The 23,148-nt window shown below is 43.1% G+C and overlaps 1 protein-coding gene across 2 annotated transcripts; it reads right to left on the reverse strand.

Annotated features, from left to right (window-relative positions):
• Positions 1-4,824: 4,824 nt before the first annotated feature.
• FASLG (Fas ligand) lies at positions 4,825-18,254 on the reverse strand. 2 transcript variants are annotated; one of them, XM_039326043.1, is made up of 4 exons: positions 17,889-18,254; positions 17,689-17,734; positions 11,729-11,782; positions 4,825-7,057 (listed from the first exon to the last, which is right to left on the reverse strand). In XM_039326043.1, the coding sequence occupies exons 1-4, from the start codon at positions 18,192-18,194 to the stop codon at positions 6,663-6,665; spliced, it is 801 nt and encodes a 266-aa protein (XP_039181977.1). In that variant the 5' UTR covers positions 18,195-18,254; the 3' UTR covers positions 4,825-6,662. The 2 variants fall into 2 exon arrangements, with proteins under 2 accessions (XP_039181977.1, XP_039181978.1); XM_039326044.1 differs by lacking the exon at positions 11,729-11,782.
• Positions 18,255-23,148: the final 4,894 nt, after the last annotated feature.

Raw genomic sequence — 23,148 nt, forward strand, 5'->3', positions numbered from 1 at the left:
AATGTTATTGGGTTTTTTTTGTAATTGACCACCATATCTCCAGGCTGGCTCTTAAGCTTCTGTTGGTGTATTATGGAAAACTAATAAAAATTGTTTATTAAAAAAAAGAATCATAAACCCAGTAACAGTAGAATTAGAATTACCCCAAAATCTTAGACAAATACACCCAATTTTCCACTGCAGTTTGCTGAAAAGAGAACATCAGTCACACTTATGGCCAAAAATCCCCCCCACCACCACCTCCAATCATGGTGGAAGGAGAACAACACTTCAAGATAAAGGAAATCCTAGACTCTAGGAGATATCATGGGACAACTCAATACCTAGTAGCATGGAAACACCTCCCTGCCTCACAAAACGAATGGGTCCATAAACATTATGTCAGAGCCCCAAAGCTATTAAAGAAGTGTCATGCAGAGTATCCTAAAAAGCCAGACTAACTTTTATACCTGTTTTGTTTCCTTTACAGGTGGATCTCTCTTATTTTTAAGAGGGGCAGGATGTCAGAATCCAATTATATTTCATTTCTATCTACCTACTCTGATATAAAACTAATTCTTATTCTCTTCCTGATTCTGTCATACTACAGAAAGGGAGGAGGATAAGCATGGGGGTTTTATGACTCACTCCCTTCATTAACTACAAAGTGACTGGTTGTTGATTCTCTTCGAGAGGACTAACCATAACAATGTGGCCATCGCCTTTCATCCTACTCCTCTGAAGTTCTCCCCTTTGCCAGCAGTGAGGGAAAAGTGGGGGGGGGGGAACGCAATGCCTGGGATCTGGAAAAAGAGAGAATGAGTGATCGTGCCAATGGAGTGGACTGATGTATTGAATCACCCGGAAGAACTGTGGGGTGGGGGCTGCTTGGGAACACTTTAAAACATTGAATGGTGGGAGAGGATCCCCCAGATCCTGTCTAGCATGCCTGTAATCTTAAGAAAGACTCCTGTTGGAAGAGACATTCCAAGAGTTCTGTCTTCTTAAGATGTAAATTGAGGTGGGTCCTTACAGAGACACTTGGAATATCACCTGTATTTTAATCCCATGAAAACTAATACTCAGTGTTTTCATTGTAGGTGGGTTTTGGCTATTTATTTTGTTTATACAAAACCTGCACCTTATAAGAACAATATCAGTTTGTATTGATAAGTATCCCAAACTATCAAATAGCATGTAAAAAAAAGGAGATTTTCATATTGCTGCCTTCTTTTCTTAAAGAATGTATTAAGATCTTTTCTCAAAATCAAGATATTTGGACTCCTAGAGTAAGAAATGTCATTATCCAATCTCATAAAGTAACAACTTTGTCTGAGTACATATACAATATCTTAATTCTATTTCTGACTGCTTTTCTGTTAATTTCTTAAGGCCACAGATATAAAAGCAAGCTGAGACTTTTTCCTTTATTGTTGAGCACAACAGGATCTGTTTGATGTGGCAGAGTTTCCTATCAACAAGTGTGAAATGTGTCACCAAACCACAAGCCTTCTTGCTTCCTTTGTTGCTGCACTGTCTATGATTTCATTTCTGAAAGTTATGAGGCATATTTTCTATAAAGGGAGTTACAGGACTCCCACGGCTGATTAAAATCAGGAAGCCTCTGCTCAGAGCCAGAGCTGTAACACCAAGAGGTTTTTTTTGTGTCCAATTGTTTAGAGGGCTTTGGCCTTGATACTTTCTTACAGAAATAAAGGACCAAAATAAATCACGATGGTGGTTGTACAATTAGCAATGATGTGAGTATAGCTGTGAAATGGTGTGAAATGGCTACAGGTAAGTCTCTCACCCAGATGAAACCTGAAGCAGGAGCAGGTGAAATCATGGCTCCCACTTTCTCCTAACCGTGGCTGGATGCAAACTATTGTGCTTGCAATTTAAAGAATCATTCAGGCAATTGGTAATTGTGTGAATGGAATCAGGCCTAGCAAATCCTAAGGTCTACTTCAGAGATTATGCATGAGGATGGTAGCAAAGGAAAGAATGTGTGAGGAGATAGGGGCAGCTGTCTGCTATTCCTTCCTCATCCTTCTTTTCAAGATATTCTCTATTAGAAGACAGAACTGGGCAGGCTAAATGGTCTGCATATTCTCCAGTGGTGGAATTTGATTTTCTTTTGTCAATACTGATGGAAGATTTATGAATCAGTTCCATCAGTTCATCTATATCAGGGGTCTTCAAACTTGGCCCTTTTATGATTTGTGGACTTCAACTCCCAGAATTCTTCAGCCAGCATGCCTGGCTAAGAAATTCTGGGAGTTGAAGTCCACAAGTCATAAAAGGGCCAAGTCTGAAGACCCCTGATCTATATCAAACTAGTGAGGGAGAATCTTTATTGCTTGTGGAAATAAAATGCTTTGGTCTGGTCTGGATCTGGTTCAAAAATGTAAAATGAAATAAAAGGATACTAGTTCACATACTGTAGAAGTGAGATACTTTTGTTGATGTTTTTCAATAAAATTGCCTGCAAATAATATCATCTATATACTAAAACTCTCATTGTCATGATCTTTAACTAGATGAAGCTGTCCATCACAAGGCAACAATTTTGAGAACAAGGTCCCTCAAATGGGCTAAATTACAGAATGTCTTATCTATGAATCTGGTACCCATGATTCCAAGGAAATGAAATTTGGGGAAATTGTGGTTTTTTTCAGTGCTATTGGCTTCTGTTGAACTGCTGGGCTGCTGCTGCAATTACATAATCTTCATTTTCAATATTCTGTGATAGTTTCCCAGCCAGCCTTGCAACCTCTTGCTTCCTGCTCCCCAGCAGCAGTCACTTACCTGCCTGTTGGGAAGGGAAGAAAACCCCACATGATCTTCCCAATCCATGCAACACCCACCATGCTCCCACAATCTTTACAACTTCCCTGACCTGCATAGTACTGCTTGCGTACCCTCACACACCCTCCCTGACATACACCATATCCTTGTGCATCTTCCCTGATCTGCACAATACCTCTTGCACTCCCTGATGCACCCTACCTGATCCACATCATCCCCCCACACCTTCTCTGAATCACACAGCATTTATTGTACACACCCAATGCACCATCCCCAACCCACACCCCTCCCATATGCCTTTCCCAAACTATGTGATGCCTCTTAGGAATCACCACATAATCTTTGCAACCCACCCTGCCTCCTGGCCACCACCCCTTATCTTCAAGGCACTTCTTGAAAATTTGAAAAAAATAAATTTGAAAATTTGAAAAAAGATTTTTTTAAAAAAAAAAAATCAGAGTTTTTAAAAATCTAAAAATTTACAAAAGTTCTTGATCCTTTATGAAGTAATATGCACTTCATTTGCTGAAAATTATGTAATGCTATTTTAGGAAATGAGTTCTAGCCAAACTGGTTTTTCCACTACTCACATTCCAGCTGCAGGAAAAGTGACTACTTTTAAACACAAGCAGAAAGATCATTAAACATATGACCTGTGTGCACATACAGTGTCCAGAGATGGAAAAGTGTGTGTATACAGATTGGACACACTTGATTTCAGGTGATGCAAGTTGACTGTGCTCTTTGTAGTCCTCTCCAAGTGGGTTATTTTAGCCAGCTTTGATAACAGGGAATCCTTTTGTGGCCTAATTCTTAGTTTTTTAAAGTTGCATTATGTCATTTTGCCACATCAAAAGATGCCACATCAGAAAATAATTTAGAACTGTTCAATCTAGGAGGGATTTACCCCACTTTCAGCAACATTTATAACTAATCCTTCTTCTAATACACACATGATCAAAAACTGCAGTTCAGACATTAGATGTTCTTTTAAAACCAGCTTAGAGTAAAGGAGCAAATCTAACTATGGCTTTTGTGAGAAAATTGGTCAAGCTGGGTTTCCTTTTGATATACATCTTATTGTATATACAGTAAACAGTAGATCAGAACCTGGCTGCAATTAAAAAATGGATCACAATTTTGCAAGAGAAGACTGATGGTAGAACCTGCTTTTATGGAGAAATGAAGTTCAGGTTTTCTGCCCTGAAAACTAGAGCACCGTGAACAAATGTCAAGCTATGGCCTCAAACTGACCATCATGCTGCCTGTAAGGACACACTTCAATCCCACATCTTAAGGAAGCAGAACTCTTGGAAACAATTTCTTTCAACAAGAACTTTTATTAAGAGTAGTTGATAGCAGGCATAATAAACAGGATCTGAGGGATTTCTTTACAGATCAATTACTTTAAAGCAGGGATGTCAAACTCAATTTCATTGAGGACTGCATCAGCATTGTGGTTGCCCTTGGGGGGCCGGGTGGGTGTGGCCAGGGTGGGCATGGCCAGCTCTACATTGTTTGCGTCAAGGGTGCCTGTGGGGGCCTGGGCAGGAGTGGGACAGATCTGAAGGTCTCTGGCAGAAGGAGATGGGAGCGGGGCAAGTGCCAAGGCATGGTCCACTGGAGGAGCCTCACTGCCTGCTAAAACCCCTCCGCCGGAGCCCATCAAGCCAGATATGTGAAGTAGGTGAGGGCCATTTGCTGGCCACTTCCAGGCAATGGTGTCACAAAGGGTGACACGTCCCCAGCATGCACCCAGAGGGCGGGGCCGACATAGCAGGGGCTGGTTCATTGCTGTTTCCAGATGGCCTTGTGGACTAAGACTGGATACATTTCAGCATAGATGGCCACCACAAAATTGTACATTGGCTCCCAGCTGGCCTGGGCCAGGGCCAAGGCAGTGGGGCTGTTCCCTTGCTGTTTCCAGGATGGCTTCGTGGGCCACATGAAACCACTTTGCGGGCCACATCTGTCCCCCAGGCCTTGTGTTTGACATGTCTGCTTTAAAGTGTCCCTAAGCGAACCCCACCCCACAGTTCATCCGGATGATTCAGACTGGCCAATCCCCAGGTGTTAAGTCCATTGTGGGAAAGGGGAGATAACATCAATCCAGCTCCATTTGTAGTGCAATGTTCCACAGCTCTTCACACCTCCTTTTGAGAATGGAGAAATGAGCCAGGTCCCAGAGGTTTGTACCCCCCCCCCTTTTCCTAGCTGCCCGGTTAGGGAGGAGAAGATCCAGAAAGATGCGTAGTGCAGGAAGCAATTTGTTACATTGTAATGGATAGCAGACATGGAGTCAATAAACAAAAGGTTACATTGTAGCAAATAGAGGAAGTGAAAGCAATAAACCTGCATGCATATCCCCCCTCCCCCTTGGAAGTATGGCAGAATCCAGGGAAAGGTGAGATTTGATTTTAGATCAGAGGAGATAGATAGAAATGAAATATAACTGGATTCTGACACTGCCCTTCAAGAAATCCACATCCCAGAAATGGACAAAGCTACACATACTTCAGGTTTATTCAACCAGGAACCAAGACTTTATTGCCTCTTTCCCATTTCAAAATATACCTGTTCAAAACTTGGGCAGTGTTTATGATATGAAATTGGCATTTTTTTATTGTATTATCTAAATAAAAGAGAATGCTTAATCCTGCAGTTGCTAGAGTATTGAAATCCAAGCAAACTAATATTTACATACCAAAGTCTTCACAGAATCATTAATCCCTTAGTAATTGAAACAAATTTACACGTATTTAGAAAGTCACAGATCTATAGGAATTCAATGTGTGTTCAATATTCATTTCTACTGAATTGTAAAACACTTCCTCTTATATTTTATTAGCATAGCAGGCTGAACTGGTCCAGCTATGTTGTGTGTGTTGGTGGTTTTTAAGAGGGAGCTAATGTTTCTCTGCTTTCTGGACCTGTGTTCCTATATACACAAACAGGAGCAAGCAGCTGCCTGTTTAATTTTCCTTGGTGGACAGAATCAAAGACAAAGATATATCTGAATATGTTAGTCTTTGAAAGTAAAGGCTACCAGATCTGAACTGCAAGCATCTAGTTAATCACCACATGGCAGCAAGGAGATACAAAAAAAAAATCTTACCTTTTTCCTATCACTTAGTGGTCGCCTGAAATGTTGCTGTCTTAGGTAGGTAGCCCTAACAGAGAGAGCTGTGTGAAGAAAAGGAAGTGCATAGAAGCTTGGTAGAGTTAGAATGGTTGCTCCATCAAGGAGGTAGGCTGAAAGCAGGGTGATTTAAAAAGTCTTGCTCTTTTAAATTGCCATTATTTGTCTGTTGCAAACCTTATGCACAGAATCTTTTTAAGCATCAGGTAAATGCCTGTCACAGGTAAGGGAGAGGGAAGGTTAAAAGCTGACACAAATATTGAAATATAATTATAACTTAAAATTATATTTAGTAATGGGCTTATGAGTCCTCAAATAATTTGGAAGCCAAAAAAATCTCCTTCCCTTCAAGAAATTAAATACATTTTCACATCAAAAATGATATATCAGAAAATAAGCAGCATAAAAAATAACCTTAGAAAAGAATAGTTGCTGAATTGTAACTGATTCAGGGTGCAAATGACAAAAAAAAAAAATCTTTTATTTTACATCTCAGCTCCACAAGCCATGCAAATCTTCCTTCATCAGTCTAAGACAGTGTTTGAAGTTGAAGATTTCCTATTGCTCTTGCCAATCAATATATGGCCTTGAAGTAATCCAGCAGGAAAAAAAAATTTTTTTCTTTAAACCTATGGAGGCAAATTAGAAGTCCACAGTAGTTCCAGTTCAAGTGTTACACATGCTGCTTAGAAGAACCCTATGAATAGCTTGATGAAAGTGTTGCTGACTGTTTTTTTTAAAGCATGTATAAGCCAAAAAAGGTTTTTGATTCTTCAGAATTAACCAATGTGGGCTCAGAGACACTCACATACACGCTATCTTGCCTGGAAAGATTGAACAAGGCCCCCAAATAGCTACTTTTGCCCCACATGTGCATTGTTACACAATAGTTCATCTTTCTGTTCTCCATCAGGACTTGGTTGTCAGGATAAGATGGATTTCTCTTGAAAACCATGTGGTCAAGTGGCTGGGAAGTGCAGGTCTGGCCTCGGAAGAACACTTTGGAGTAAATAAAGTAGAGCCCAGTTTCATCAATCACTAGACCCCTGTTCTTGTACTGGACCCCAGAAAGGAAGGCATGTCCATGGGTAGTCTCCCACTCCAGGGGCTGAGATTGCTGAATTGCTTTGCCTACAGAAACATGAAATATCATGGTGAAAATGGGAGAGATTTCATGCAATCAATAGCATTTGCTGTGGGACCCCATTCTCCTATCAGAATAACAGAGCTGGAAGGGACCATGGAGGTCATCTAGTCCAGCAACCTGCCCAAGCAGAAGATCCTATCCCATTTCAGACAAATGGCTGTCCAGTCTGCTTTTTTCCCATTTTTTCACCCTTATTATTTGTTAGCAACTCAAGGTACCCAACATTCTTAACATTCCTCCTCCCTTCTCTCCTTCCCCCCACCCCCAACAACAACCCTGTGAAATGGGCTGGGGAGAGAGAGAGGGGGGGAGGTGGCTGGCCCAGAGTCCTGCAGTCCCCCTAGACTAAGGTATAATTTGAACTCACAGCCTCCCAGCCCCCCCCCCTCCCCAAAGAACCATACCCAGCAGCATCAGAAGTCCAAAGCAGCGGTTGCAAGTATGGAGCAGCGACTTTCCCTGGATGTAACTTGTGAAACACAGCTCCCCGCCGCCACCAGCCACTCTCCCACAACCGGGGCACCCCTGGACCTGTCTGCTGAGGCTGCCCCAGACAAAGAAGAGAAGGGTGGCTGCTCACTGAGTGAAGAGCCACCTGAGATATGCTGGGCTGAAGCCATGTCTGACCCCATGGCCTCCGAGGCTATCAAACTAGGTGCCAAAATATTTGCACATTCCTTTCTTTCTTTAGGTCAAATGAATCTTGCAATTCTAGTCAAATGGCTGGAATTTCAGTTATTCCCAGGTGGATCGTTCTGCTACTTTGTTTCTTGTTTCAGATGCCTTGATTCACTGCTGGTTATTATGCTTAACTCTTGCTATAGCATATTACCTGCATCTCACAGCATCCACAGCAACTTGCACTAATTTGGTCCTCAATTGAAATGCACAAATAGCAATTAATTGCATATTAGGTAGTTCTTAGAGAATATTCAGAAATGAATCCCTTTGGTTACCCATATTTGGTGAAATCTTCCATATGTAGAGTGGGTCACTTATTGCAACATTCAGCTGACCCCAATAAAGATTCAAGTACAGGCCATTTGTGAGATGAGAACAGGATGGGGAAGAAAATATGATGTTAACACTCTCAAATTGCCTTTCTTCAGTAGAGTACAAAGGCTGATCTTCTGCATGGGGAGTAATATGTCACTATAGTTTTGATATTAAACCTTGTCCTTTTTGTCTAGGACAACGTTGCTTGCTTTTTAAAAAGATGTGGGATGTTAAAAGGTAACAAAAATAGCTTGTTCTTCTGTTGGTTGGCATGAGTCATCCTATTTATAAACTAGTACCACCCCATGTGCAAGTTAAGCTTGTCAAATGCTACCTGCAATAGGAAGAACAGAATACAGAATAATAGAGTTGAAAAGGACTCTGGAGGTCTTTTAGTTCAGCACCCTGCTCATCCAGGAGACTCTATATTATTCCAGACAAATGACTGTCCAATCTCTTCTTAAAAACCTCCAGTGATGAAATACCCACAAGTTCTGGAAGCAAACCATTCCAAGGATCAATTGTTCTCACTGTCAGGATGTTTCTCCTTAATTCTAGGCTGGATAGCTTTTTGATAATCTTCCATCTGTTACTTCTTGTCCTGCCCTCAGGTGTTTGGAGAATAGAGAATGTTCTCTATATAAAGGTAAAGGTTTCTTTGTCAGTGGTGCTCAACTCTAGGGCACAGTGCTCATTTCTGTTTCTTGGCCGAGGGAGCCGGCATTGTCTGAAGACATTTTCTGTGCTCATGTGGCCAGCATGGCTATATGCCAAAGGCGCATGGAACAGTGTTACATTTCCACTGAAGTAGTACCTATTAATCTACTTGTATTTGCATGTTTCTGAACTGCTAGTGGGAGGATCTGGGGCAAGTTATAGGAGCTCATCTGATTGCTCAGAGCTCCCATTCTCGAACCTGGGCTGTCAGCTCTCCAGCTGACAAACTCAGCATCTTTAACCACTGAGTCATTGCACCCCTGTTCTCTATGACAGCCCCTCAAATAATGAATAACAGAATAACAGAGTTGGCAGGGACATTAGAGGTCTTCTAGTCCAATGCCCTGCTTAAGCAGTGCAGTCTCTTCTTACAAATCTCTAGTGATGGAGCACCCACAACTTCTGAAGACAACCCATTTGACTGGTTAATTGTTCTCAATGTTAGGAAATTTCTCCTTAGTTCTAGGTTGCTTCTCTCCTTGATTAGTTTCCTCCATTGCTTCTAGTCTAGCTTTCTGGTGCTTTGCAAAATAGGTTGACCCCCTCCCCTTTTCTTTATGGCAGCCCCACAAATAGTAGAAGACTGCTATCATGTCGCCCCAGTCCTTCTCTTTGTTAGACTAGACATACGTAGTTCCCGCAACCATTCACCATGGAGTTTAGCCTCCAGTCCCCTAATTATCATTATTGCTCCTCTCTGCACTCTTTCTAGAGCAGACACATCAAACAAAAGGCCATTGGGCCAAATCTGGCCTGCGATGGGCCCAGATTTAGCCCATGGGGCCACCCAGGAGATAGCGTGGGACCACCCCATGGCCAACCACAACCTGGCACTCCCCAAGTACACTCACAGGAGGTGGCAAGCACATGGAGGCCCATGGTGTCTAGCAGCAGCTGCAGCCCACTGGCCCCTCAGCTGGTGCACTCTGGGATTCCATAGCCCGTGCACTGCAGATGGGTCGGAGCCCTGCAACCACCAGGCCAGCTCTCCAAGCAGCAGGCAGAGGCCTGCTCTATCCCACCATCGGTCTTTGCTTGCCCATGGCCACTGTGGCTGGGATGGGGCAAGCCATCTGATGGGCTGGATTGCATGCCTCCCCACTGTGCCTCTGCCTCTGCCAGTTGCTGGTGCCACCACCACAAAGTGAGGTAAGGCGAGGGAGATGGTGGGGCAGGGGTAGCTCCCCACTGCAGACCCTGCACACTCAGCCCTCACCATCCAACCTTGTCCTCCAGCTCCACCGCACACACGGGATGTGCCTCCTGGCCGCCACCCTATCACAATGGCCCTGGTCAACAGGAAGGGCGAGGAGCCCCCATCCCAAGAGGCAGCCAGGACTCCACAGCCCTTGCAGTGCAGGTGGGTCTGAGCACCACAACCATTGCGCTGGCCCTCCAAGCAGCAGACAGAGGCAGAGGCGTGGGGTGGAGGCACAAGAACTGGCATGCTGGATGTACTATGCGGCCATGCGGCTGCCTGCCCCATCTCAGCTGCAGCAGCCACAGGCAAGCAAAGACTGATGGTGGGACATGGCAAGGCAATCCAGCTGGTCACCATCACACCATGTTGTGCTTGGCCCCCACCATCCAATCTCATCTTCCAGCGAGGCTGCCACCCACTCCACCACCACCAATGGCCCTGGTGAACAGGAAGGCTGGGGAGCCCCTGTCCCTAAGAGGTAGCCAGGATTCCCTCCCTACTCCTCCTTGCTTGAGCCCAGCCCAAGAGCTGCCCCACATGTCCTGCATCCACACACCTTGGGGTCCCGCAGTCAGATCACCCCTGCCCTGCCACCTGCCTCGCCTTGCCTCACCTCATGGTGGTGGCACCTGCAGCAGCAGCCTTGTCCAGCAGGAGCCCCTCAGCTGGAGACTCCTGGATCCCTCCCAGTCCTGCTTAGTCTCCCCTAGGCTCTCTCTGGCATGAGCGACGAGCTGGCCATGCCCTACCTGGCTACACCCACCATGCCAGCCACACCCACCAAGCCCCTGAGGGCAACCACAGTGCTGATGTGGCCCTCAATGAAATCAAGTTTGACACCCCTGTTCTAGAGTTTCAAATTCATTTTTGTATTGTGACCAGAACTGGACGCAGTATTCCAAGTGTGGTCAAGATACGAATGTTAAGTAACATCTGTTCCTTTGAGGTGGAAGCTTCTCACTTTCCTTGGCAAACATGCAGAGGATCTTTGGTTGCAGATTTTAAAAGCCTATACCAGTGGTGGTGAACCTATGGCACAGGTGCCAGAGGCGGCACACAGAGCCCTCTCTGTGGGCCCACGCACCATTGCCCCATCCCCGACATCCCCGTGGGCCCCTCCTCACCAGCAGGAACCCCGGAGGAGAGTCGCCCCCAGGCGTGGCCCGCATGGAGCAGCATAGCCAAGGACATGGCAGCTGGGCAGCAGGGACAAGACTCTGCTCTCACATCCCGTTGCGTGCAGATGATGCTGTGGGGTGCGGGCGGAGGGTGCAGCTGCCATGGCACTACAGGGCTGTCTGGGTGATCTGCAGTGAATTGCAGAGGTGGTAGGTGGCCCTGTCGGCAGGTGGAGGGGTGCAGGGGCAGAGCAGGGGCAGGGGAGGAGCAGGGGTGGGTGAGGGGGAGGGGCAATTTTTGGGCACTCAGTGTCTAAAAGGTTCACCATCACTGGCCTATACTTTTGTCAAATCTGTTCCTGGGGAAAACTCCACAGGATTTGGAATTGCTTCTTGGTGAGTTATAATAAAAATGGGCAATGACAATAATTATGCTGTGCAATGTTGAAAGGACTTTGCTTCTGGAGCTTTGCTGACCTGATGGCCAGGCTAACAATTTGGCAGCAAGCCAAAGCAAAGGTTTCAAACATGCTTCCACAAAGGGAACAAGCCCTCTAGGGGTGAAGTGGCGGAGCAAAGGAAGGGAATTAGATATATCAGCAATCTGTGTTTTTGCTGCCTACCTGTTAAATGTGCACTCCTCTTGACTTTCTTTTCTGCTGTTCTGTTCAGAGCTCCTACATTGCAGCAGAAGAGAAAAAGAAGTTCATGATTGTTTGGTGCCATCAGAAGGATAATTCAGAATATGAAAGTAGAAAATTCAAGATGCAACCTAATTGGATTTTGTTTCTTAAAGCAGTCTCGTAAAGCAATCCTAAAGAAGCCAAAACTAGATTTTCCAAAGAATCAGCACTGATTGCCTCAAATAACTTGATATACTGTATGAGGAAATCTGGACTAGTCTAGACTAGGAAATGTTATGCATTCCAATAAAATTAAATTGGGATATTCTGCCAAAACCAATTTCATAATAGCACAAATGTCAGTGAAAAACTTTACTAACAAGTCATCTTCTACTTATGAAAATGTATATCTTTATATTTTTAAGATATCATAAATAGTTACAATGTATGGCTGTGAAAGTTGGACCATAAGAAAGGCTGAGTGCAAAAGAATTGAGGCTTTGCACTATGGTGCTGGAGAAGACTCCTGCGAGTCCCCTGGACTACAAGGCGATCAAACTGGTCAGTCCTAGAAGAGATCAACCCCGACTGCTCTTTAGAAGGCCAGATCCTGAAGTTGAAACTCAAGTACTTTGGCCACCTAATGAGAATGAAGGACTCACTGGAGAAGAGCCTAATGCTGGGAAAGATTGAGGGCAAAAGAAGAATATGACGACAGAGAATGAGGTGGCTGGATGGAGTCACTGAAGCAGTAGGCGTGAGCTTAAATGGATTCCAGAAGATGGTAGAGGACAGGAAGGCCTGGAGGAACGTTGTCCATGGGGTCGTGATGGGTCAGACACGACTTCACAACTAACAACAACAAATAGAGAAGATTGCATTTAAGAACACTGAATGTTAGGGGACATTAGAGAATGACAAATAAATGTGAATTTTTACAGAAACCTGGTCCAGATGGATGAGTAACAAAGGCTTTCATTTAGGACAAAAGGAACAAATTTTTCAAAGAAAATGCTGGGCCAAAAAAAGAAGAAGGACTATGTACTAAGGCTTTAAGTTGTTTTATATAAATTTAGAGTGGTATTTTTATCTTTACTTATCATAAACTAAAATTGAGGGGGAAGGGTGGCCAATCTTTAGAATCTCTACAACACAAAATCAGTCATAAATCCAAAGAAAACAAATCAAACAATAAGGTAGGGAGTGATGAGAAAAAAGAAAAACTCAAACAACAATCAGGAGATGCAGGAAACATACCCATGGACAGACATAAAGGGCTTAAATGCTTATATACAAATGCTCAAAGCTTGAGGATGAAAAGGGTGAACTAGAACAGGGCTTTTCAACCAGTGGTATGGGTACCACCTGTGGTACATTGGTACCTGGCAGGTAGCACGCGACCATCCTAGAAAAGTGGTAGCAGGGGAGGGGAATGAGCTGAACCAGTGGTAGCACCACACAAGCCTGAGTGAGAGTTGGCTGAAGCTGCAGGGCTGTCAGGGCTCAGCGGAAGTGCCAGGATCAGCTCTTCTTTGGGGCTGTCAGGCCTCAGTGGAAGCACCAGGATCAGCGCAAGACTCCAGCTGGAGCTCGGCGCTGATCCTGGTGCTTCTGCTGAGCCCTGAAGAAGCACCAATCAGCTGGAAAGCAGCACTGATCCTGGCACTTCTGCTGAGCCCAGAAAAAGTGCCAATCTGCTGGAATGTTGCAGCATCTCCAGGGTCTTGTGATTTTCATTCAGATGCTTGGCAACTGATTCATATTTATGATGGTCACAGTGTCCCGGGGTCATGTGAAGTGACCAAACCCAGCTGAAACCACCCATCCACCCCCCACCCCTGCTGCTAATTCTCAACAGAAATGTTCACAACAGTGAAAACCTCGGATAGGAGGAAGAGCGCCACCGGGTGGGCAGGCAGGTGTCTTGCTCAGCTGTGTCTTGGGGGGCACTTTTTTCAGTGCCATTGTAACTTCGAACAGTCACTAAGCAAACTGTTGTAAGTCAAGGACTACCTGTACTTTATCACTTTTTTCCTTTTTTTTCTGGGTCATCAAGTTTTTGACATCTTACTAGGCGACTGATAGTACTCGGATGTTGCCATATCCTAAAAGTGGTACAATGGGTGAAAAGGTTGAAAAGCCCTGAACTAGAAACAATAGTATACGAGGGTGGATATGACATAGTTGGCATTACAGAAACCTGGTGGGATGAAACCCATGACTGGAATGTACTGATGGATGGATAAAAATTGTTCAAAAGAATTAGATCCACAAAAAGAGGAGGGGGAGTTGCACTATATGTAAGAGAACACTACGTATCTACAGAAATGCCACGTGATCAAAGATAAAATCCCTCCAGAATGTATATGGGTCAATATAAAAGGGAGAAAAGTGACATTGCCATAGGTATATATTACAGGCCACCCAAGCAATCAGAAAAAAATAGATGAACTGTTTGCCAATCAGTTAACAAACATATGTAGGAAGCATACCACAGTAGTAATGGGAGACTTTAACTATCCAGATATCAACTGGGAGACAAACTCTGCAGCGTGTGGGAGATCAAACAGATTCTTAACCAACCTAGCCAACAACTTTATCATCCAAAGGTGGAGGAAGGAGCTACAAGTAAAGCCATACTGGACTTAATTCTAATTAATAAAGAAGAAGTGATAGAGGGAGTTGAAATTGCCAGAACCTTGGGTGTAAGTGACCACGTCATACTGAAATTCAATATAATGCAAACACAAGCAATAGAAAATAATCCAACCAGTGTCTTAAACTTCAGAAGAGCTGATTTTAAAAAACTCAGAGAGAACCTAGGAAAGATTCCATGGACAAAAATCCTAAAGGGGAAAACAACCAAAGAAGCATGGGAAACTCTGAAAAATATGATCATAAAAGTGCAGTCCAGAACAATACCCTGAAAAAGAAAAACAAGAAATTCAAGAAGAAACCAGAATGGCTGCACAAAGTTCTCTTTGGCAAATTAAAAGACAAAAAGGACAAGTACAAAAAATGAAAAGAGGGACACTTAACTAAGGCTGATTATCAGTAGACAGCCAGAACATGTAAAGATGAAGTCAGGAAAGCAAAGGCTCAGAATGAACAAAGGCTTGCAAAAGAAATCAAGGACAATAAAAAAAGTTTCTTTCAACATATTAATAAAAAGAAAAAATCAAGGAAACTAAAGAGAGAAGATGGCAAGGAAGTAACAGGCAGTAGGGAGAAAGCAGAGCTTCTTAACTCATTCTTTGCATCAGTCTTCACACAAAAAGAAATTATAACCCAACAGACAAACAAAAAAAAACTACTGCAAAAGATAAACTAGAAACAAAAATTAAAATAAGCAAGAAAATGGTAAGAGAATACCTATCCAACCTTGACGAATATAAATCACCAGGACCCAACAGATTACATCCCAGAGTTCTGGAGGAGCTGGCAGATGTTATTTCAGAACCATTGCACTATATCTTTCAAAAATCCTGGAGCACCGGGAAGTACCTGATGATTGGAAAAGGGCTGATGTGCTTCCCATCTTCAAGAAAGGAAAAGAAACAGACCCAGGAAACTACAAACCAATCAGTCTAATATCAATACCTGGAAGGATCCTGGAAAGATAATTAAAAAACAGACTTGCGAACAACTAGAGGCAAACAAAGTTATAACTAGCAGCCAGCATTGGTTTGTTAAAAACAGATCATGCCAAACCAATCTTATTTCATTCTTTGATAAAGTGACTAAATTAGTAGACCAGCGAAATGCTGTGGACTTAGTATACTGAGATTTCAGTAAGACATTTGACAAAGTAGACACAACCTGCTGCTTAGTAAGGTAGAAAAAGGTGGGATAGACAACTTCAACACCAGATGGATCTGTAGCTGGCTGACAAACCATACTCAGCGAGTAGTCCTCAGTGGTACTACATCCACATGGAGAGAAGTAAGCAGTGGGTTACCACAAGCCACCGTCTTAGGCCCAGTACTCTTTAATATCTTCATCAATGACTTAGATGAGGGAATTGAAGGGAAACACATCAAATTTTCAGATGACACTAAACTGGCAGGAATAGCCAACACCCAGAAGACAAGCTGAGAATCCAAAAAAGATCCTGACAAACTTGAACAATTTGCTCTATCCAACAAAATAACTTTTAATGTGGAGAAAAGCAAAGTTTTACATTTAGGCAAGAGAAATGAAAGGTATAGGTAAAGGTTAGGCTAGACCTGGCTCAAAAACAGTAACTATGAGAGGGACCTTGGAGTCCTAGTGGATGATCACTTGACAATGAGCCAGCAGTGTGCAGCAGCAGCCAAAAAAGCTAATACAATCCTGGGTTGTATAAACAGACACATAGAATCAAGATCATGTGAAGTGTTGAGACTTTGGAAAAAGTTCAGAGTACAGCAACTAAAATGATCAAAGGCCTGGAGACTCAAACAAACCCAGCTGAAGGACTGGGTTTGTTTGGACAGTCTAAAGAAAAGAAGAAACAGGTGACATTATAGCAATATTCCAGTATTTGAGGGCAGTGGTGGGATTCAAATATATAAACAACCAGTTCTCTATGTGGATGTTGCTTCAGGAAGTCCATTCTGGGCCTGGGCAACAAAAGATTAACTACTGGTTCTGCTGAAGTGGTGCAAACCGTCTGAATCCCACCACTGTTTGAGGGGCTGCCACAAAGAAGAGGGCATCAAACTATTCTGCAGGACTGGGTTTGTCTGGATAGTCTAAAGAAAAGAAGAAACAGGTGACATTATAGCAATATTCCAGTATTTGAGGGCAGTGGTGGGATTCAAATATGTAAACAACCAGTTCTCTGTGTAGATGTTGCTTCAGGAAGTCCATTCTGGGCCTGGGCAACAAAAGATTAACTACTGGTTCTGCTGAAGTGGTGCAAACCGGCTGATTCCCCCCACTGTTTGAGGGGCTGCCACAAAGAAGAGGGCATCAAAGTATTCTCCAAAGCACCAGAGAGCAGGACAAAAAACAACGATTGGAAACTGACCAAAGAGAGAAGCAACCTGGAATTAAGGAGAAACTTCTTGACAGTGAGGACAATTAACCAATAGAACAGCTTGCCTTCAGAAATTGTGGGTGCTCCATCACTGAAGGTTTTTAAGAAGAGACTAGACAGTCACTTGTCTGAAATGGTATAGGTTCTCCTGCTTGAGCAGGAGGGTGGACTAGAAGACCTCAAAGGTTCCTTCCAGCTCTATTCTGTTCTGTTCTATAATACTATTTGACATTGACCAGGGAAAGGTGAGCCAGACACAGTAATAATTTAGGAGGATTTTAGATGCATTAAGGATGTATGGCATGTATGGCAGAAAGAGATTATGTTGTTTAAGAGCAGTTGCTACCAAGGACAAGGTCAGCGGGAGTCAAGAACATCAATAATGTAATAAAATTGCTACAGAAATTGAATGAATGAATGAATGAATGAAAATATATTTTTTAAAAAAAACATGATGGATACAACAGAGCGACTGAAACCTCCCCCTTTTAAATATGCAATAGTTATAGAAAGGGGTGAGGCTTTGATTACCTGTGCCATTTTAATGATTCCCTCCACAGATGTTTCTGATTCTTATTGCTGAATTTGTGGAACCAACAGTGGGATTTTATATTAAAATTTGGCTCTGAAAAGTAGGCAACTTGTGGTCTTCTTTTCCTTTCACACAGGAGTTTGCATGGAAATGCCCTGTTCTATATTGTGGTACTTTATAAATCTGTTCCTTAAAATTTTTGGACTTGCCTTCTTGTCTTACTCTCCATTTTGCCTATACTCCAAGCCTGCACCAGTTATTTGTTTCCTAACCAAGACTCATTCCATTATTTCAAGGTAATAATGGGAGGATTATAACATGTGCAAAGCTATGAATTCAGCTATATTACCAGAAAGCACAATTTTTGCTTTGCATCTTCCCAATCTTCACAGGACTAGGAGTTCTCACCTTTCAGCATATCAGGAGATGGAGGAATACATCCAGAGCTGGAAAACTGTGAAAGCAAGAAACATACAGGTATATTTGGAAAGAAAAGCCATCCCATGAAGTTTACATAGCTAGGTAAGCTTCTATAGGTCCAGACCCATTCTCCCAACTAGTGGAGATATCTTATGTACTTTCCCCCTGCTTCAAAATTGAAATGTTACCTTTTGAAGTTCCTTCTGCAAGTGAAAGATCTGAAACATTGCCAGCCCGACCCCCATGATGGCAAGTAGAATCAGCAAAAATACCACCAGGAAACAAAGGCATGTACCATCTCCATGATTCTGACTATGCCTTTTCCTCCCTGGCACAGGCAATGGTAAGCAAATGTCCTGAGCTGGCACAATTTCACTAGAATGGTACAGTCTCAGTTGAGGAGCACAGTCTGAGCTAGAAAGAGCACTGTTGTTCGTCCAGAAGATCTGGGGATAACCACAATACTGATTCTGTTGCATGACTGAAAGATGCATAAATTGAGTCTCCCTTACTGCTGCTAAGATAATCTTAGATGCCGTGTCATCAAAATGCTCTCTTCCTGCACTGTATCTCCAAAGCAACTGCACCCAAAGCTGAAAAACATTGGGGTTGACTGCTGAAAACCTCACAGTTTCCGCCCACTGTTGTGATGCTAGATAATTGCATGCATAAGGAGGTGCTTTGAAGAAGACCCAAAACCACCCTCAAGTGTATCATCCTTAAAGTAAGTTTAATTAAAAATCATAGCTATCTGTTGCAAAAAAACAAAACAAAACAAAGAAACCTCTGACATCTACAACCCCCCCCCCAAACAAAACCAACACCCCAGAAGATAAACTGGATCCAAAAAGATCTAGACAAACTTGAACAATGGACCCTATCCAACAAAATGAGTTTCAATGTGGAGAAAAGCAAAGTTTTACATTTAGGCAGGAAAAATCGAAGGTACAGGTACAGATTAGGTGAGACCTGACTTAAAAATAGTAACTGGACCATGACAAGTGGACAATCACTTAACCGTGAGCCAGCAGTGTGCAGCATCAGCCAAAAAAGCTAATACAATTCTGGGTTGTATAAACAGAGGCATAAAATCAAAATCATGCAAAGTATTAATACTGATTTATAAAACCCTAGTAAGACCACACCTGGAATTTTGCAGCCAATTTTGGTCACCATATCACAAAAAAAGATGTTGAGAGTTTGGAAAAAATTCAGCGAAGAGCAACTAAGATGATCCAAGGTCTGGAGACTAAAACATATGAAGAACGACTGCAGAACTTGAGTTTGGCTAATCTAAAGAAAAGAAGAAATAGGGGAGACATGATAGCAGTGTTCCAGTATTTGAGAGGCTGCCACAAAGAAGAGGAGGTCAAATTATTCTCCAAAGCACCAGAGGGCAGGACGAGAAACAATGGTTGGAAACGGATCAAAGAGAGAAGCAACCTGGAATTAAGGAGAAACTTCCTAACAATGAGGACAATCAATCAGTGGAACAGCTTGCCTCCAGAAATTGTGGGCGCTCCATCACTGGAGATTTTGTAAGAAGAGACTAGACAATCACCTGTCTGAGATTGTATAAGTTCTCCTGCTTGAGCAGGGGGCTGGATTAGAAGACCTCCAAGGTCCCTTCCAGCTCTGTTCTCTTCTCTTCTGTTCTCTTCTGTTCTGCTCTATTCTAAAATAACCCTTCACAGTCCTTTCCATCTGGTCCCACCCACTTTTCATCATAACTTTTCTTATTGTGCCCTCTAGAAGAATTATATGGAGTATGAGTAAGGTTGCCAATTGTAAGGATACTTGTAGTTTAGCAAAATAGTGCAGAATTGCATTTGTCCAACACAAAGGACTGGAAAGAGCTTTACACGCACCTTAATTTTAACCTTAACTCTACATATACTGAAAAATCAGTACGGTTCCCAAGCTATAAGGGCAGTTGTATGGACTATTTCACTGAATTACTTTTGTTCATAGATTTTGGATGATAATCAAAAGGGAAATTAGATGTTAAAAGCCTGCCACAACACTCTTTATGGAAACTTGAATGGGTAACTGGGCCCCCAAGCTCTGATGATATGTGATGATAGAATAATTCCAGGGTCCTGGGTCAGTATCATCTTGATTGTTAGCTGCATAAACAAACTGATGGAGACGGCTCATTAATCTCCTTTTGTGCTGTTTTAGTGGATTCATACTGGCTACAAGAAGTGGTGGGTGTGTTCTAAGTTTCATTTGAGATTTCCATTGCATTAGAAGTGGGCTAGTCTTTTCAGGTGCATCCATTGAATGGAAAAAGCCTTGTTTCATATTTTAGACAGAATACAGTCCACACATCTTAACCTAACCATTGTTTACTCAGTTTGGTTAGATTTGTGTGATGCACTGTAACTGCAGGAACTGGTAGACACAACATGGTAAGCTAAAATTAGGGCTAAGATGTGTTTCTAGTTATGTAAAAAACATTGGCAAAATATTGTTTAACTGAGCATTTTAATGCTATAATACTAAGTCAAAGAAAGCTTTTTGATTACTAATACTGTACTGTCGGGTTGGTCCCAGTTTGGGCATTTAGGAACGAAAGACCCTTGACTCCATTTGTAGCAAAAAGTATACTTTTACTAAAGCCAAGTGGTTACACCATAAGCAAAGCTGAATCTGAATATTCCTACTCAAACCCTGCCTTTTCCCCATTTCCTGAGCCCTCTCCCCTTGACTAGTTCATGAGTGTCCAAAAATATTTAAATCCAGTAACAGCTTTGAGGTTTGGCACCTCTTTGGTGTAGTTTCACATTCCATTCTCACACTCATGTCCTTGGATGGCCGGATTGGCACCTCTGGTTTCTCTCTTCCTGTCATCCCTTCCCCCTAATTCCCATTCTCCCCCTCGCCAGCAAAACAAAGTAGACTGAAGTGTTTATGACAAATTCCTTAATAATGTATTTTTAATAAATCACAAACAATCATTTTAAACACTGTTTTGATAATGCATCATCACTCAGATTAATAAATGTTTGGTGCCACATAATTTTTATTTTTGGGAAAACAGAATAACTGTAGAATATATAAGTAGGAAGAGATTGTTTTAAATACCATCTAGTCCAGAATCCATATTTTTGACAGAAGACCTTCCAGACCCCAGCTGAAAACCTCTAATGGTGGCTCACTTCTTCACAGTTCTTTCCACTCAGAAATTCCTTCTAATATTCAATCTTACTTTCTTTTAATTTCAAGTAGCTAGTCCTTGTCCTACTTTCAATTTCAATAGAGAATACATCAACTTATAGTCTCACTGGAGAGGATTTTTTTTAGATATTTGTAAATTGCTGTCTTATCTCCCTGTTCATCTTCACTTTTGCAAGCTAAATATGCCCAGCTCCTTTAACTGTTCTCATACAGCTTGGCTTCAAACTCCCTGTTATCTTGGCAGCTGTCTTGTCAACCACTGAATCTTGTGTCTCTTGTAAAGTGGTGACCAGGGCAGTCTAAACCAGAAAATAGAAGCAGCCCAAAGTCTTATTGGCTTTTTGCTCATATTCAGATGGTGGTCCTTTAAGACATCTATATCCATTGCACATGCACTGTCAGATCTCCCCAAAACTACATTCTATTCCTTTGATTTTTTCTACCCAAAAGTAGGATTTTACACTTGGTGTCATCCTTATTGGATTATGCCTGATGTGGAGTTTGCAGGGAGTTTTTGTCTTCTATGACATTAGCCAATCCTTGTTGGTAGTCTACCTTTTCTATGTTTGCACTGCTTCCAGTGGAATTGGCAGGGAGGGGATCAACAAAGTCAAAGCCCTGTCCTGCATATAAAATAGGGGTGGGGCTTCAGTTTGACATTTTGATCTCATTTGTGGATGATCCTGGGTGCTTCACAGTCTAATACAGTGATGGCGAACCTTTTAGAGACCGAGTGCCCAAATTGCAACCCAAAACCCACTTATTTATCACCAGGTGCCAGGTGGGCGTGGCCCACTGGGTGGGAGTGGCTGTGGTGGTCACGGCAGACTGGGTGGTGTGGCCAAGGTGGGCGTGGTCACCTTGATGTTGCTTATGGGGAGGGATGCCTGTGGGGGCTGGGCAGGGTTGGGGGAGATCCAGGGGGTCTCTGGCAGGTGGGGTGGTGGGCAGGAGGCTCATTTTGCAGGGTGAGGTGAGGCAGGGTGGGGTGCCATTGTCACAGGGCAAGGCGAGGCAGGGGCCAGGGCGGCTGCTGCCTGACACCATCGGCCCCCGCACACAGAGGCCAGCGAGCGCATGGGGCCGACAGTGTCCGTCCATAGCCTGCTGGCCCCTCAATTGGCACACTCTGGGGCTCTGCAGCCCGCCACCAGCAATTCAGAGAAGCCACCTCTGAGCTGGAAGGCTGGCTGACAGATGAGGAGGTGATGCAGTGGGTCGTGCCCAGGAAAAGGAGAGCATGCGAGGCCAGGAAGGATGGGACAGTGGGGAGGGAAACCAGCCATGCTGGGATGCATCCAACCACATGGGACCTCGGCAAGTTAGCAAGCAGCTGGTTGAAGAGGGATGGTTGCCATCTCTGGGGCATGGCAACGTGCCCACAGAGAGGGCTCTGAGTGCCGCCTCTGGCATGCATGCAATAGGTTTGCCACCACTGATTTAATACTTTGCTCGCTAAAGATGTAAAAGAAACAGGTAGTTTTCTAGTTCCTCATCTTTTCCATTTTTGAATATTTGAACTATTTTCCCCATTTCTACATTCTGGCACCTCACCACCACTTCATGCATTTTGGAAGATTAGAGTCAGCAGTTCGAAAATCATTTGGCTATCTTTCTGAACATTCCTTCAGAATCCAGTTATATTTCTTCTCTATCTATCTTCTCTGATCTAAAACCAATTCTTACCCTTCGCTGGATCCTGCCATACTCCCAAGGGGGAGGGGGGATATGCATGAGAGTTTATTACTTTCACTTCCTCTATTCACTACAAGTAACCTTTTGTTTATTCGCCTTCATGTCTGCTAACCTTACAATGTAACAATTTGCCTCTTATCCTATGCCCCCTCTGAACTTCTCCTCCTTACCGGGCAGCTAGGAAAAGGGGGATGAAAAGATACAGATCTCTGGGATCTGGTTTATTTCTCCATCATCAAAATAAGGTGTGAAAAGCTATTGAATGATTGTGCGCAGCGGAGCCAGATTGATGTTATCTTTCCTGGATTTAATACCTAGAAATTTGCCAGTCTAAATCACCCAGAAGAACTGTGGGGTGGGGTTTGCTTAGGGACACTTTAAAACATCGATCTGTAAGGGAATCCCTCAGATCCTGTCTATTATGCCTGCTATCAACTACTCTTATTAAAAGTTCCTGTTGGAAGAGATTGTTTCCAAGAGTTCTGCTTTCTTAATTTGTGGGTTGAAGTGGGGCCTTACACATTCTTGGAAAGAGTATGCTGACCCTGAAGTCAATATTTTTTTGAAAATAGC

This window comes from Crotalus tigris, unplaced genomic scaffold (genome assembly GCF_016545835.1).
Source record: "Crotalus tigris isolate CLP2741 ecotype Arizona unplaced genomic scaffold, ASM1654583v1 scf7180000024339.11422700, whole genome shotgun sequence".
NCBI lineage: Eukaryota > Metazoa > Chordata > Lepidosauria > Squamata > Viperidae > Crotalus > Crotalus tigris.

What these genes read in the sequence shown, in the direction of transcription:
- FASLG (XM_039326043.1), bottom strand. Translation starts at nt 18,194, where the DNA reads ATGCATCTTTCAGTCATGCAACAGAATCAGTATTGTGGTTATCCCCAG. An exon ending in TGCAGAAGGAACTTCAAAAG is followed by an intron (nt 17,735 to 17,888) that starts GTAACATTTCAA and finishes TTGCTTTCACAG; the next exon opens with TTTTCCAGCTCTGGATGTAT. An exon ending in GAGGAGTGCACATTTAACAG is followed by an intron (nt 7,058 to 11,728) that starts GTAGGCAGCAAA and finishes ATGTTTCTGTAG; the next exon opens with GCAAAGCAATTCAGCAATCT.